This window comes from Caloenas nicobarica, chromosome 5 (assembly GCF_036013445.1).
Source record: "Caloenas nicobarica isolate bCalNic1 chromosome 5, bCalNic1.hap1, whole genome shotgun sequence".
In the NCBI taxonomy this organism is placed as follows: domain Eukaryota; kingdom Metazoa; phylum Chordata; class Aves; order Columbiformes; family Columbidae; genus Caloenas; species Caloenas nicobarica.
The window spans coordinates 18,246,949-18,264,242 of NC_088249.1; the positions used below are offsets into that span (position 1 = coordinate 18,246,949).

The 17,294-nt window shown below is 40.3% G+C and overlaps 1 protein-coding gene across 6 annotated transcripts in view; it reads left to right on the top strand.

Moving 5' to 3' along the window:
• Nucleotides 1-16,889, top strand: part of FOXN3 (forkhead box N3) — a 214,243-nt gene extending 197,354 nt beyond the window's left edge. For 4 of the 6 annotated variants that reach the window (XM_065635756.1, XM_065635755.1, XM_065635757.1 and 1 more), the window contains 2 exons: nt 6,979-7,002; nt 9,596-16,889. In XM_065635756.1, coding sequence (XP_065491828.1) covers nt 6,979-7,002; nt 9,596-10,145 — 574 coding nt within the window. In that variant the 3' untranslated portion in view covers nt 10,146-16,889. The remainder of the gene's footprint in view (nt 1-6,978; nt 7,003-9,595) is intronic. The other 2 variants (XM_065635758.1, XM_065635760.1) reach the window with 1 other exon arrangement.
• Nucleotides 16,890-17,294: the final 405 nt, after the last annotated feature.

Sequence of the window (17,294 nt, forward strand, 5' to 3'; positions counted from 1 at the left end):
CACACAGTACTCAAGGTGAGGCCACACCAACGCTGAATGCAGTGGGATAATCAGCTCTCTTGACCAGCTGGTTCTGTTGTGTTTGCACCCCAGGATGGGATTTACCCTCTGGGCTGCCAGGGCACACACTGCTGACTCGTACTGAGCTGCTGCCGACCAGCACCCCCAGATCTCTTTCTGCAGGGCTGCTCTCCAGCCACTCCTCTCCCAGTTTGTATTTGTGCCTGGCATTACTCCATCCCAGGTGCAGAATCCGGCATTTGGACTTGTTAAACTTCATCCCATTAATCATTGCCCAGTGCTCCAATCTATCTAGATCCCTTTACAAGTCCTTTTGTCTCTCAAGAGAGTCAACAGCACTTCACAGTTTGGTATTATCAGCAAATTTGCTAATTCGTTCAACTCCTGCATCCAGATCATTGATAAATGTATTAACAGAACTGGCTCTAGAATTGAACCCTGAGGATCACCACTGGTGATCAGTCACCAGCCAGGTGTAGCTCTACTCACTGGAGTCCTTTGAGCTCTGCCCTTCAGCCAGCTCTTCACCCAGCGCACCTGCTGATCCCACAGCTGTACAACTTGTCCAGAAGGGTGCTGTGAAGGACAGAATCAAAAACCTTACTAAAATCCACAAAAACTACATCAACCACCTTCCCTTAATCCTCTAGGCAGGTGACCTTACCACAGAAGGATATGAAATTAGTTAAACAGGACTTTCCCTTTGTGAACCCATGTAGACTGTTCGTGATGATTGCATTATTCTTTAAATGCCTTTCAGTAGCACTCAGTACAAACTTCTCCTTAATTTCTGAGGAACTGAGATTAGACTAACAGGTCTGTAGTTCCCTGGCTCTTCCCTCATATCCTTTTTGTAGATGGGGAAAGCACTGTCTGGCTTCCAGTCAGCAGGGACCTCCCCAGACTCCCAAGACCTTTGGTAGATGATCAAGAGTTCTACCATAACGTCTGCCAGCTCCTTCAGTGCTCTGTGATGAATCCCATCAGGCCCCATGGAGTTGTGAATATTCAGCTGGTACAGCTGGTCTCTTACAATTTCAGTGTCCACAAATGGAAAGTCACCGTTCCCACACTCATGGTCCTGCTGGCCCTGGTTCATCTGTATTTCGTGCTTTGACCCTGTTTCATAATCAGGGTTGACTCAAGTTGGAGATAGAGCTGTTTTTCCTTCCAGGCCACTTGAAAACTTCCTTCTGTGTAGACATCCTCACATGGCTGTGCTGTAAGGCTGTATATTGTTAAATTTTGTATGTTTTCTGAGGACTTCTCTTGTATTTTCACATCAAGGAGAACAGGATCTCTACTGACTACCTGCTAATGTAGACTTGGGAAATCAGGGATTTTACCACTCCCTTGCTTATGTTCTTTTTTGTCTGTCTCAGAGAAAAGCATTTATAATTAGTGAATACAGACATTTCTAATTCTTTTTGTTCTAGTCTACAGCCTTAGGCAGTATTAGAAATAGCTTGCTATGAATATATTCCTGGTCTGCATGATGTCTGCTCATATTTAAGGGCTCATGCAATATCCCCTCTTTCCAATTTTTGAAAAGGGGGTGGAAACTTTGAAAGCTTTTGAACTTAGGGGACTCTGCAGCAGCAGAAGTTCAGCAGGCAGTTTTGTCTTGTTTCTCTCGGGGATATTAAGATCCAGAGTTTCTTCAGGAAGAAGGTCATTCTGGATGCATGGCGCCTCCTAGAACATCACCTGGTCCTCTCAAAATGGAATACTTTGCTATCAGTTACTATAAAAACGACACCCTGTTTCTTGGTGCTTACCCCTTTTCTCAGATCGGCAAGGATAAATAGTCTAAATTGGACTTGTTGTGTTGAGCTATAACTTCTGCTTATCGTGTGCAGCAGGGGGAATTCACCACAGCATCCGTGCAGCCGCCTTCTGTTGCAGTTGGGAGTAGGAGGACTGCTCACACGGAGCCGGCTTTCCTGTCTGGAGGGAGATGCTCCAGTCAGGCTGGCGGGGGATGATTTTAGACCTGTTCAGCTGCAAGAAGGTTGATTTCCCTTTCCAGCTTTTACTGGAGGGAGGTCTGCTGAGCCCCCACAGAGGTGGTGCAATCTCCCGTTCCAGCTGTCTGCAGAAATCACGTGCCTCTGCCTATATATTGAGAATCCAGACAGCTTCTTTCCAAGAAGTTTTTACTCAAATGTGTATTTTCTTGAGAAGAGTTCCTTTGGTGCTCTAAGCAAAAAGGCTAATAATAATTCATTTTTTTTCTTGATAGTGGATCCTTGCATAATAAATTAAACCTCTTTAACTGATTTTCTTTGGTTATCATATGTAGGAGTTACAGGTTCTTCTGTGAAGCTCTGGTCTTCTGTTGGCACTTCCTTGCTGTCTGAGCTGTTTCTTTCGTTTAGTGTTTCTTTCCTTAATATCTTAACGGTCTTCAATTTTGTTGTCCCCTCAGCTGCGTGTGAATAAATGCAGTGTGTTGTCCTGTTGTGCAGGCTGCCATTAGTGTCAAAACAGGGTAACAAAAAGCTTGGTCGTGGGTCAAATTTGCAGTTGTAATTAGGTGGGGTGTTTTGACTAATCTGTTATTCAGAAAGGAGACTAAAGGCATGACATTGCAGTAAGATGCTGAGATCTGTGATTTCTGATGTGTTAGCTGCCATCAGTTGGAAAGTTTACTGTGCTGTTCTTCAGCAGTGTGAATGGATGTATTATCAGGTTTTGTTCCTGCACAAGGTATCAATGTGTCGCTGTTCCCATGTAATAACTTTATTTTTTTATACATAAAATAAAGCACAATTGGATTAAGTAGTTTGGATTTAAAAACCCTACCAAAAAGTATTTAACAAACACAACAAATCCACTACTTTCCATGAATAAAGAATAGCAATTGAGGAAAGTATCATTATGTTGTAGTGCATTTGGCTTAAATTGCACAAATAGGCCTTTCATTCCAAACTAATCTACAAATGGAAAATGCATCCCACACTATTTTTACTTTGCAAATCATCCTCTGGTGTTAAATCTCCACAGCAGAGCATAATTGGATGTGTTTTGACAGTAGCTTTTTATTTACTTTATTCACACCACTTTTAGCTTGTTTACCATCCATATTTTCCATGTTGTGGTTGACAAGTCTGAGACCCACCCGAAGACAGCAGGGGAAAATAACGCTTCAAAGCTGCACAGCGTGTAGCATGTCTCTAACATGAGATCCATCATACATATTTTTGGCAGACCGTATCCCCATACAGTTCTCTGAGAGAGTCTAAAAGCAAATGCAATGATAGTCTGGATGTGTAGAAAAGGAAAGAGTGAGTTACAAAGGTAGTAAATGACAGCAGGCAAAGCCAGAAGTACCTTACATGCAGCAAGGAGTTGGCTGTGCATTGAAGACGAGCTTTTGTTCTTGCTATGTACCTCCATTGGAAAATAACTTTGAAATGTTTACTTAGGAGGACTTCTGTGTCTGCTTTAGTAGGCAGAGTCTCTAACAAAGTGATCAGTGCATCTGCCAATGTGTATCTTGGCAAGGTGCAAGAAGCTCTATCATAGATAATCACTTTCCACACGAGTAAGGTGTTACCAGTTTCACCAGCCCTTTGGAAGAGCATGAGCTTGGAAGCTGATATAATATTAGTGCTGTTGGAACTACAGTTTTGTCGCATTCAGCAGACAGCCTCCACCGTGATGTTTATAATTTTCCTCGGTTATCCGCAGTGGTGAGTGGTTTGTGTCTATGCCCACGTCCTGCCATGGTGCAGGACACCTGCTGAGCCAAAGCCTCACCTGCCTGACGTGGGCAGATCCTCTGAGGTGAGGCTGGTGGGGTTTTACTCCACAGAGAATCTCACCAGCTGTGTGGCAGCTGCAGGGGAAAAAGACGGAAGGGTTGGCAGCCACCTTGGTGAGCAACCTTAAGGAGCAGCTAAAACCTTTGGGATTTGGGAAGAGCTAAGCAGGGCCGGTCCCAGTGAAGGTGCTTTGGCTGGATTTGCCATTCTCTTTGTTTGTCAATGAGTCAGAAATGTCAGGTTGAAGGGTAACATGGACTCCATTGCTTAACTGCCTTTTTTAACCCATATTTCCCCAGGATGAATCCAAGCTATTGTTTCAGGCTAGTTGAAAACTTAGGCAGAACTTCTTCATATATCTCTTATGCCTTGGTAATAGGTCAAATTATGTTTGGTAGTGTTTGTTAGAAATACTTTGTGTGTTTTGGTTTGGTTTGGGTTTTTTTTAAGTATTGCAGGTTAAAAATAAAAATGAATGGGAAATTACTTGGGTTTTTTCCCTTTTTCTTTCAGTTCTCATTTCTCACCAAACATTTGTAGCTTCTCAAGGAATTTCACAATTATCTATAAATTGCAAACACAAGCTTCCTGGGCAATTTCACTAAGTAAAAAAAAGTTTTCCACTCAAGCTTCCAAGACAAAACGTTCCCTCTTCTGAAGGAAAGCAAGCGCATCTGCATTGACAGAGCTACTGATCTGCCTTTATTGGGGAGGGGGAAGACAAAAAACAAACAAACAAAAAAAACCCCCAAAAAACAAAAACAAACAAACAAACAACCCCCCCCCCCAAAAAAAAAAAAAAAAAAACCAACAACCAAAAAACCCACACACACCTCAAAATGTGATGCTAACAAACCTTGCCCACTTCATCATGAGTAAATTTTAAAATATCTGTTCTTCTTCTATTAGTGCCGCAGTTCCTTGTGCAGCTCCTGTTCACTGGGGTGTGAAAAGAATGAGTTTTGTGCCTAGCTTTATTCAAAGATGGAAGATAGTTATTTATGATTATTTTCACTTTAAATTTATAGGGCAATTACTAGATTATTCCTCAGGCCTAGATTTCCTTATGGTGATTTTATTTCTCATGCTGGCTTTATTTTTGCTTAATTTTTCCTCCCTCGAAGCAGCCATTCAAGCAGCGATTAAATAAAACAAACATAAGTAACATGTGCAGTGTAGATACCAAAGCATAAGTAAAATTACACACTTAAATTATCTGTGAATTATTAATTTTGCTTAGGTAAAGGAACTGGTAGGTACTTCCTTTTATAAATTCTTAATTGTATATTCTTAATGTTCTTGCTTATTGCTGACATGATCAGCTTAACAAACCCCAAATCATCCTTGTTGTTTGGCGTGAATTAACCACGAGAGCTGAAAGAATCCTTTAGTGACTAAAGGACAGAAACACTGGCTGACTTGATTATTCTTTTTTGCAAAATGCAGAGGGCTGCATTTGTCTTAACTTCGCATGTGCTGTTGATAACTGACAAAGTGCTCTTTCTGCTGGCAGTTCATGACTCGCATTTACTGTGATCCTTTGCATACAATTCTGCTGTGAAATACCCTTGTAAGAGATTCTGTCAATAGTGTAACTGACTTGTTGTTGACTTTTAACTCAATAACCCTGATAGCATCTCATCACACAGCAAGTGATGAGCACCACTTAGTTTTCATATGCTTGCTTACCTTCCTGTCTGCTGGTACGTAGTAGTTTTAAGTAACAGTTCAACTACCTGTAGCTAGAAGTTCTTACTGTCCTGAATTTCCCTTTGAAATTATGCTACCTATGCAGTAAAAAAAGCATTGGGGGTTTTTTTAGCACATACCCATCTTACCTGTACTGCTTTCTTCGCATCTGTTAAGTGAGTGTTTCTAATTACATACACAAACTGTCACCTATGGGTATACAGTATCTGTCATCCAGAAGCATCAGAGATAGATAAGGTGATATTTAGACTCCGCATAGGTTTGCTTTGTTCATCAAAGAAATATACCTGTCTCTGGTGTGGAATACAGTAAGTATTTTTCAGCAAAACGTTTTGCCATTTCGCAAACAGAAGTGTGATTACCTTTTTTTAAAAAATGCTAGCAGAGAAATTTAAGGAAGATACATCTGCCCCTGGTAAAATGACCGAGACTTTTGTCTTATCCTGAGGAAGACCCCTTTGAAAGGCAGAGGCACCAACGCTGTGCAAAGGACATTATTTCCCTACTGATTTGAGATTCAGCTGCTGTGAGTCCCATCTGGCTCCAGATGACATTAGTGGCAGAACTCCTGTCCATTACCAGTGGGTATGGAGTCAGGTTTTCAAAGGTCCAAACTTACTCTGCAATGCTTGAGAGTTGTGTCTTTGTGCTACAACCAAATTAAAATATTTTAAGAAGAATCTGTGCATGGTACTTTTATCTGTATAACTGTGGTTAAGATCCCTCAAGCAAATAAAATGGTCCATGTCAGTAGGATGAAAAGCTTTAGAGACTATGCCATGGACTTGAAGGGCAAGCCACTGCTTTAAAACGTACAAAAATACATCAGTTTCTGGAAATTTTGAAAGTTCTGAACAAAGAAATGGGGAAAAAATAAGGTATTACTTGTAATATTACTTGTAATAAATTTTGCCTCACTGTTATGGTAAGCACAGAATTCTTAAATATCTTTTATTTCCCTCTATAATTTAAAAATCATCCAAACATCAGAGCAAATGTTTGTTTTAAAAATCTGTTGTTGTTTCAGTAACACAGTTATAGAGTTACAATCAGAACTGTGAGCAAAAATAGATTCAGCTGGCCAAAATCTGTCCCCTGAAACCCCGGGGAGTTCTGTCCACTGGTTATCTAGATGGAACTAAGTAGATCACAGATTCATTTTTTAGTGACTATGTGACTGTAGAAGAGCAATATAAAGCTTTAGAATGTCTCAGAAGCACAGGCAGAGTATGAATGGTTTAATGTTAGCTTATTCAACTCTTATTAATCTACTAATATCAATTATTTCTTCATGTCTTATGTTTGAGCTATTGTGTATCAAGATACAAATCAGATTCATTTACTTTCAGGGTATGTGACTTTTAATCTTGTGAATATCCTAAAACACTCTGTCTGTATAACTCATTCTCGTTTCTGTGGATACACTTTGCTAATTCTCTCCTTGACCTGCTTTCTCTTCCTTTTTTATTTCCCCAAGCAGAACTGGTTGGAAATCTTTCAAAATGTAAGTGAACACCAAAGATTTTTCTGAGATGCAAATGCTATCCATTTCCTGACCAGTTCCACCATAGGTGCCTTTCTTCTGAACTGTATTGGTGTTTCCTTTCCTCTCATTTTTTGAAAGTGATTTCTTTTTTTCACCTTTCTGTGGTCTTCTGTTTTCCGTTGTCATCATCCCTGTTCGCAGTCGCGCCCTGTGAGATGCTAACCCTATAGTAGTGCACCTTCCCTCAGGACATTGCTTCTGTGACCCCCAGGCCTCTCATTCTATTTTTATGCTTTTTTGAAAGGATTGGGAGCTGGAGTAAGGCCCGTGGGCAGAGCTTTTGAATCCAAATTACAGCCCCTTTATGTAAAAGCAAGACCTAGAGAGTCAAGAGTGGGGAAAATGAGGGATGTCTTTTTGGCACATGGTTGCTCTGCTCCATGGAACTATCCTTTTGTTGATAGTCTCTCAGTACAAACTAACTGATAGTAGATCTAATAACATGAAAATGGGCATCTTGACTTGAATCCCGTCTCTTAGAAGCCTCGTTCGCTAATAACTGAGTCAGTAGGAATCCCATTTGAGTTCCCACCTATTCCTGTGTTTGTTTCCTTGGAGCAAGAATTTATTGCTATTTTTTAATGGAAAACTAGAGCATGTGATTTTTATTGAGCCACGTTGCTCTGACTATTAGCTGCCTAGTAAAATCAAGTAACTTTAATTTTATGCAAATTTATGATAATTTTTAACATCTTTAAATGTAAATTTACCCTAAAAATGAAGAATCTGTCACTTAAAATGCATCACATGCTTCCTTGTAATGACTGATCTTAAGGAGTTGGTTCTAAATTCACCTTACAACTAGTTTAGCATGGATGATTTCTTCTTTTAAGCATTTGGCATCCTCTGATGACAACCCCTGCAGCGGCAAACCATCACAGAGTAAATGCAGCTGGCTTGCTGCACAATCATGAATGACATTGCATTTAGTTATTAATAATTGAAGGAGCTTTGTGTATTCCTTCTGGGTTCTGTATATAATTTATGGATCATAAAGCTACTCAGAAATCTAGGGGAAAAGAATTTTGTTGAGCAAAAGAGCTTGGCAAGAGTCTTTCTTTGCTAATAACTGGGCCTCCTATTATATAGATTTCTTTGAAAATACTGTAAATAAGAACATTTGGAATGACTGATTAATTTGCTACCTTCTAGCATTGTCCTGTCATCCGTTCACAAAAGCCTGTTTCTTATTTCAGCAGGCTCTACAGACAAGAACATTTAGATGAACAGGAACTCTGGAATTATATACTACTCCTATATTTTCCACCTTTCAGCCTCACCTTTCAGAAATGGATAGTTTTCTACAGTTTCTTCTATAACAAAACCAGACATGAGGTCCATTCTCTGAAACCTAAAGCACTTTCGCATTTTTTTAAGCGGAAGAGCAGTAATACTCTGGACTCACCACTGTGCCATTACTCTTAAGAAATATTTCTATTCAGTGCATGTGTTTTAAGAAAAGGTTTTAATCCAATGCTGCCGTGCGTGTGCAAAAGCCCTCTAGTGATAGCATGAAGACAGCAAGAGTAGATTTTAAAGCAGTTTATCACATGATAAACAGTCTGCTTGTTTGCATTATTTTTTTTTAAACTGCTAGAGGTTCGAGGCTGGTGAACGAGCAGGTGGCAATGATGATGCCTTTACTCAGTGATAAGAATCCTTCTCTCCTTTTTTTTTTCAGCAGGAATTAAGCACTGCACAGGGTCTGTCCCTTGTTTAACAGACTTGCAAACATTGTGTTCTCTATTGTAAGGTCAGTGTAGAAAGAAACACTGATACTTTTTAAAGATAACATGCTGCAACAATTCCCATGGCACCGAGTGCCAAAAAAACCGAAGGGTAAAATGACAATTTCTAGAGCAAAACCAGATATTTTTTTCCGCTGTTTGTTTTTAAACACGTCATAATATTTTGTTGGCAGCTAGTGGCTTAAGATTGTACCGCTTTTAAGATTATTCATAAAGTGATCACAATCAGAAATGTGACTGGAGCTGGTTTTTACACTTAGTTGCTCTTTCTATTGGAAAGAGCCCTAAATGGAAGCTGTGCTACTACCAGATGAAACATCTCTCATGCTTGGAAGGTCAGAGCTGGCAAAGTGTCTTTGAGAGGAGGCAAAGTACTCCAGAAAGCTCGTGTCTCTTCCCCATGTTTTTGGTAGGGTCATTTTAATGGGAAAAGGGAGAGGATACTTAGGCAACTCATCAGAGTTTATTTAATATCCAGGAGATAAAATAAGGGGGGGGGGGGGTTTCTTATTTTTTTTAGAATTGTAAACTATTAGTTGAAACGTAAATCAGGACTGTCTGACATCATTTAATGTAACCATCCCCTGCTTGCTACTACCTCTTGTGCTGTTATGTGTCCTTTGGCTTGTTTGTGTGGAGCCCAACCCACAAGCGATTTGAGTCAGGCTTTGAAACCAGCTTGCATGGACATTACTTTGATAGTCGTAATTTTAGATTATCTGTCAGTTGGCTTTATCATCTTTTGCACTGAGGCAAGATCACACCTCTGTGGCTTCTAAGTCTGCTTCGATTTGTTTTTGCAGGAATGGAATAACCAACTGCCGGATGCGGACAGAAAGCGAGCAGTCCTGCGGCTCTCCAGTTGTCAGCGGTGACCCGAAGGAGGATCACAACTACAGCAGTGCCAAATCTTCCAACCACAGGAGCACATCACCTGCCAGTGACTCCGTTTCCTCCTCTTCTGCTGATGACCAGTATGAATTTGCAACGAAAGGCAGCCAAGACAGCAGTGAAGGAAGTGAAGTTAGCTTCCAGAGCCACGAGAGCCATAGTGAGACAGAAGAGGAGGACAAAAAGCAAAATCGGAAGGAGACCAAGGATTCTTTAGCTGACAGTGGTTATGCGTCCCAGCACAAGAAAAGGCAACATTTGATGAAGGCGAAAAAAGTACCAAGTGACACACTGCCTCTTAAAAAGAGACGTACGGAAAAGCCCCCTGAGAGTGATGATGAGGAGATGAAAGAAGCAGCGGGATCGCTCCTGCATTTAGCAGGAATCCGATCCTGTTTGAACAACATCACCAATCGGACGGCAAAGGGGCAGAAAGAGCAAAAGGAAACCACAAAAAATTAGAACAAATCAATGATTTGTTTGAACTTACAAAGTTTTGTTTCAGCACGTCAGGTGAATTCTAATAATTTGTGGCAATATCAGCAATTTTTTCCTTTTTTGTTTTTCTTTGGTTTTGTTTTGTTTCTTTCTTTTTTCTTTTTTTTTTGACCCTTAAGATTTTTATTTTTAAAGGAGATTGAAGCCATAGAACTCATACTGACACTCAGCTAATTTACAAAAGCTTTTCATTACCTGAAGACAAAAAGTTAACAAAAAAAAAAAGCCAAAATCGCCATTGCTTTCTCCGGCCTATCAAAAATGCATGGTTGAATACGCAGTGACATCAAATTGGGCACTTGGAAATCCCTCTTATAGTAGGAGAGCTGTGCATAATTTAGTAATCATTCAGGCCTGGCCCTTAAGAATTTTTTTTAATGGCCTTATAATTGGGTTAGAAGTGAATGCGAATACAGAGATTTGGGGAAAGAGGAGGCGCGTACTTCTCAGCACCAAACCAAGAACCATCTAGTGGCACTTGGATACGTTGTGCCATAGAAGTCTTTGAACGGCCACTGGTGGCAACCGCGCAAACCGTAATGCACTCGTAGTGCTTCATGTACTATTATATGTGGCTTATAATGTGAAGACTGATAACTTTAAGTTTGGGGAAATTTGAACTATGTATGCAATGGGTTTCAGTGAAATAACGAGAAGAAATGGGAGGGGGGCACTGTTAGTATCATCGTTAATCATTGAATTCTGTCTTCTATATTAAATTAATAGAATGTTCAAAAAGCCATAAGCCCGAAGATTGGCACCGCGTGCAAAAAAAAAATAGTAATAGGGAAAAACAAGCTATGTCTTCTGAACTGCCTGAGTGAAAAGCAATCAAGTCTAAGAAATTACAGTAGATAGTAACGAAGGAAATACACCAGAATCTTTTTCTGTGGATCAAATCCGTGATCTAACTGGGGAAACAAAGCTACAAAACCTGCCGTTAATAGTGTTCAGTATTTAAAAGTAAAAGGAAAGGGTAGAAAAGAGCTCTTAGACTGCCCTCGGTAGTGAGTGTGCAGTTACTGTCAGCCAGGACTCATCTGTGCAAAAACGACAGCAGATTTCCAGATTCAACCAGCGTAGCCAGCAGAAGAAACTTGATCCACATTTCATGGATTCCTTTTGGGAGGGCGAGAATACAAAAAGCAAACAATTTTTTTAATTCAAAGATGACAAAGTTCTTGTAAGGTAAATAATGTATTTAGCATGAAGCATGAATTATTTTCATATAAATATAGAAAATAGAGAAAAAGGCTATGCCTCTAATTTTTAAGCCCTTAGGCTTAGAGTTTGTTTCTTTGGGTTTCATTTTTTTGTTTGTTTTGGTTTGGTTTTGGTTCTTTTTTGTTGTTGTTGGGGTTTTTTTGAAGCAGGTGTTTAAGGTTTAACCTTCTTCAGGGACAAACACTGACTGTTGGGGAACTTACTCTGCAATATTAAAAAATAAAATCTTCATGCTCTGGTAGGGCTTGGATGGTTGAATTATACTGCCTTGTCTGCACATTCAGCCCCTCTCTCCCTACTTCTGTTTAAAAAAAGAAAAAAAAAAAAGAAAAAAAGTATAAGTGTGTCCTTTCTTCGTCTGTACATGTGTAACATGACGCAATAATCTGAGGGCAAATTTAGTAGTGAGTGTGTATGACAGAATCAAGAGAATAATGGGAGGTTAATTGAGGAGAACTCTATGATTTGATTCAGGAATAAGTAGACAAGAAAATAGCTTTGCTAATTTGCCATGAGAAAATGAAGTTAGTAAAGAGCCTTACTGAGGTGTCCAGAGAAAAAAGTGTTACAGAGTGTGATTCAGGTATAGTGCTACTCTCCTGGTAATGGCAACTATTCAATTGGAGATCCCTACAGCAGAGGGATGCTGTGAAATAAATAAGACAGTCTCTCTCACCTGGATTCATGAATTTGGCATAAGAGTTGTGTACTTAGAATATCCTAGAGACAAGAAGGAAATCCCAGGAACTAACCACAGAATGAAACGGTCTGTTTCCTAAAAAAGAACATAGGTTTGTATTTATCCCTAACAACCCTTTCAGGCAGCAGTTTCACCAAGACGGATCTAGTTCATGAAGAGTGAGTTAGAGAAGGGTTTGATTTCCTACTCAGTGGAGTGAACTAAAAATGGCATGTGGAGATGCCCGTGGTGTGGGTTCACTTAGGAGGTGGAAGGACTGAAAGGAGGCTGGTCCAGACCTGTTCTGTGCTCCGCAAGCACTTTGTCATGCATACAACAGGGCGACACTGGGGGCAGCACAGCCAAATGGTGCCTCTCCTCCCGTCACCCAGCGTGTCCCGGAGCTGCCCGACGGCTGCTGGAGCCCAGCACATCTGCCAGCTGTGCAGAGAAGGACAGAGAGAGCCAAGGACAGTGCAGGGAACAGCCCTGAGCCCCCTCAGTTTGCTGGGCTGATGCATGCCGGGCTGATTCGCAGCTTTAGTTAAGTCGGGAGTACGTGGATGCTAACTTCTGTTGGCTTCCTGCAGCCCTTACGATCAAGTTGAGGAAGATGGGAAGGACCAGTCCCTTGGGCAAGTAGCCCAGAGGTGAATGAGCCACAGCTTTTCCCTTTCGTGACTGGACTGGGATAATCGGCTTCTTCCCAGATCCACACTCCCTATAGCCAGAGTCTGCAGGCAGTGAACCACACACCCCCTGCACAAGAAGACTTGGTCCTTCGTCTTTTACAGACTTTGCAGAGAGTAATTTTACAAAATACTATGGTATCAGTTTACCACCACCTTTGCTCATTAACGCATAGTTGTACCAGTTTGGGAGTGGTTTAGTATTTATCAAAAGGCAACATTGAAAAGTCAAATTTAGTGGCAGAAAATACACTCAAACTGTGGTTCAGCCATCTCTGCGCTCCAGAGAAAGCGGTGGGGTTGTGTGCCAGTGGCCAGATTCTGTCCACAGTCGTGACACTAATTCCAGAGCACTGGATCAGTGTGTCAGTGCAAATGAGACCAGGATCTGCTGAACAACAAGTACCATTCATTACTGTGGACTCTTGGTGGCTAAATATATAATTACCACTAGTATTTCTCACCTTAGAAAACAAGTCATTTTGCATAAGTATCTAATTAGGCAGGTTATCTTTATATATATATATATATATATAAAAAATATATCTTAAGACTTCAACAACTCCTTTATATACTTGCTGGTAAACCTAAAATGTTGGCAAGCATCTGTTTTCATGTAAAACTTGTTGCTCCTAGTCTGATCTGCTGAGGAGGTGTTATTCAGTAGGAGTTTACAAGTCATGTTCAGGAACCAGCAGTTTGGCTGAGGGCTAATGCCATCAACAGATTATTTCTGGAATTTAAAAACTACTTGTCCTTATTAACCCTTACTCTGTTGAGGAGAAGTACATAATTTGGATTTGTATAAAAATATTTAGGAGTCACCTTTTAAACCATTTTTGTGCCTGGCTGACAACAGCAGCTTTGTCAGAATTGGTTCTACTCCATCAGAGTAGTTCTCTTTTTTTACAAGAATTTAGACCGATTTGTTTTCCAAAAAATACAATGTCAGCCTTTCAATCTGTTTGTCTCTGCTTTGACTGAATCATGCCAGAACAGAGTGGTAATTGCACTGTATTGTGAACTCTCTCAGTTGCCAGACATGAGGTGGTTTGGTTTTGCTTGTTTGCTTTCCGTACTAAGCCATTTGGGGGTGAGAAGTCATGAGATCTCTGACTTTCCATTTTCCTCACTCTATCAGTATTGCCAAATTAGCATTTCTCCAAGAGAGGTGAGGGCCAGGGGAATCCTGGTAGGTCAGCAGGCATTCAGTGGCGAGTTTCACGTAGGTGGGAACTGCAGTGGTCGCTGGGCTTCACAGTGGGTTCCTTTGAAATGGGCCTGTTGCGGCAAGAAGCTCCTGCAGGCCAGAGTTGATGCCACACGCAGATTTGACTGGCGTCTGCAGGGAGGGGAAATCTGCCGCTTGTGCTTGTGTTCTGCAAGCAATTGGATGTCCTACTGCGTTTTGATGCAGATTTTGCCTGCATTTAAAAATTCAGGTGCAGGTCTTGAACAGCTTTAATGTCTCACCTCATAGCTGTTTCTGAAAGCAGTGTGATTCTGATCTTGCCCTGGCAAAACCAGCAGTAGTTCTACCGAGATCACAGGGTTTTTACAGCTGAAAAGCCTGATGTGGGGGCAAGGTGTGCCATGTGGGACTAGAGAACCATCCTGTGCCTCTGTTCTCTTCTCCCTGGCAATTTGCATGGAGGTGCATATAATGGCTCCTCTGTTGCCTGGAGGGGAGAGGGGAATCCCCGAGGAGATGCACTGGCTCCCTGAGTTGGACCAAATTGCTGTCTACCTTTGGAAAAGATACAGAGAAACTCTGGGGGCCGCATTCTTCACTGGAGTGAGGTAGAGTTACATCAACGTACTTTAGCAGAGAATGAAATCCTAAATCGTACACCAAATGGCACCAGGGATAACCAAAACAACACTTTGTCCCATTTTCTTGGTAGCCGTAATTGATTTTCACTGAGATTTTGGCTCCCAACTCATCTACAGATGTGGACAGGTGCAGTCTGAGGTTTTCTAGAACCTGGAGGTGTCTGATCTCCTTTGCAGTCAGTGGAGCTATAGACACCCACATGCTCCTGGAAATCTTTACTCTTTCACTGTTATTATTGCTACCATTTTTCCTTGAATCTAGCCCGAGGCATTTCTGAGAGCATCACTCTCCTGTGCTCCCGGATCAGAATATAACTATCGAAAGAACGCATTTTCGATTTCAGATGCAATGCAATTTACTTCACTTCACGGAGAATGCAAACCCAGCTCCTTCAGGTGTGTCACTACTGCCTGAATAGCTCACTGGCATATTTTATAGGAAACATTTTGAAACGTTTTCTTGACTTTGCCACCAAAAGAGCATTTGAACCGTACATCCTCCTGATTGTAAAAGAATATCAGTGTTGACTGTCTGACCAGTTAAGTTTTTAGTAGTGTTCTTCACAGCCCTCCAGTAATATATCAAACACTGTTATGCACATAATGCAGCACTGTGATCTAATTTAAATAATACTTTTTTATTATTTATACTACTCTATGTAATATACATCAACACTTTGCTATATAATCTAAGTGATAACCCTCTTCTTAGTTATCTGCCAAACTCTGAATTTCTGTTTGGTTTGTATTGCAGTTAGCACAGTTTCCAAGTTGTAATGATGTCTCTTTTCCTTTCAAATGGGATGTGTAAGTCAAACTATACTTTTGTGTGTTTCTGTTTTGAGCTGGAGTTTATAAGGATTTACACACAACATTCGGTGTTCTGTATAAATCTGCATACATTCGTGAATTCATCTGTTAATCCCCTTTTATTTAGAAACTATTAATTGATGGTGGTTTATTAGGGGTTTTTATTTTTGCATTTTAATTTTTAGTACTGGTTATTCTTGAATTAAGCAGAGACTTGTCAGCTGGGTTGCTTTATCTTTGATCATGTACATGACCTTCTAATTCTTCCACAGTTCAGCAAACAAGTACTAGTTTCACTGACCAAAAAAAATCTCAACCTAATGTGTCTATGGTGCTGTATTTTGCTGGTGTACATTTAAAACCAGAAATGATTTAAAGGTCACTTTTGAGTTCTAATAAGTAGCCTTTCCTGGTTTGGGGAGTTTGGGGTTTGTTTTGTTTTAGCATTGAAACAAGGTATATTTATCCGAAGCTATATAATGTTTTTTCTACTGTATCACGTTTCCTTTTGCAAAGAGGGGGAAATCAACCTGATGTAACATCCTTTCACAGTCAGTGGAAGGGAGTTTTGTGTCCGTTTTTTATTTTCAGTTGATTTCATTGGGCTTTGGATCAGGCCAGCAGTTACGAGAGCTCATCCTCGGAGGGTTTAAGAGACAAATGACAACTTGTGCCGACCCTTAGTGCTAGAAGGGATTTTACTGGACGCTAAAATTACGTGCTGGATTCTGGGATGGCAGATCCTCTAGAAACGGGAATCTTTTTTCTTTGTTTACTCTGGCCTGAAATCCCAAGGTTTTCTTTTTGCATTCAGATGCCATTGAACTCGAGAACATTTTTAAGTTGCTAGAGCATTGTACATTTCCTGAGTATGTGTGTGGGACAACAACCGAAAGTCATAACCTGTATTTAATAACCAGTTCCATGCCTGCATCATTCACACTCACTACTTAAAACTGCCATGATGTAAAATGTTGGGGGGAATGATTTGTGTGTGAAAAGCATTATGGACTTGTACATTTTTTTTTATACTCTGATCTGTAAGTTCTGAAATATTTTGTTTTACAGAAAAAAAAAGTGATAAAGCAATCAAAAGACCAAGAGATTTAGTATCAGTGCTTAAGGTTCACAGGACCTTAACTGGCCAATTAGTTAATTTAGTACAGTGATAAGCCAATACTTTTCCTGTACTTGGCGTCTGAAACTGCCAATTTCATCAATATTAAAATACGAACTGTGATGGGGAATGAACAGTGATGTTAAGTTGTATTTGTGTTTACCTAAATGAGCAGTCCGAAGGCAAGTGCAATCAGCTGATCTTTAGGAAATATGAAAATGTTGATTTAGAGGCATACTTGCATTTTACATTTTCTTGATGTGTAATCATATTGCCAAAGACAAACTATTTCATCAATTATTATTGTAAATAACACTTTCCCAAAACCTACCATAAAGTTTCTGTGATGTATTGTCTTCCAGTTGCAATAAAAATTACTGAGTTGCATCAATTGAACGGTTGTAGTTGTGTGAATATTGCCTTCAAAATATGCCCGGATGTTGAGGAGGAACACAGTGGTTTGTGGGTTTTTTTACCAATTAATTCCTTCATTATTAAATAGTTGTAGCCCCCGTGGGATGTTACCTGTATCTACACTGCGGTAGGTATCAACTCATGTTAATTTGCTGTCATCTGCAACTGGCTAGACATACTGAATTGCTGTGAAGTTAGGGCTTGGTCCTCCTTTCTCATGAGCTTTGCAGCCTGGAAACAAAGATTATTTCACTGGAAATTCAATCTTATGTTTTAAATTAACAACAATAAGAAGAGATTCAGTAATAAGACATGTCTAACGGTATATATGTAACATCCTAAAAAAC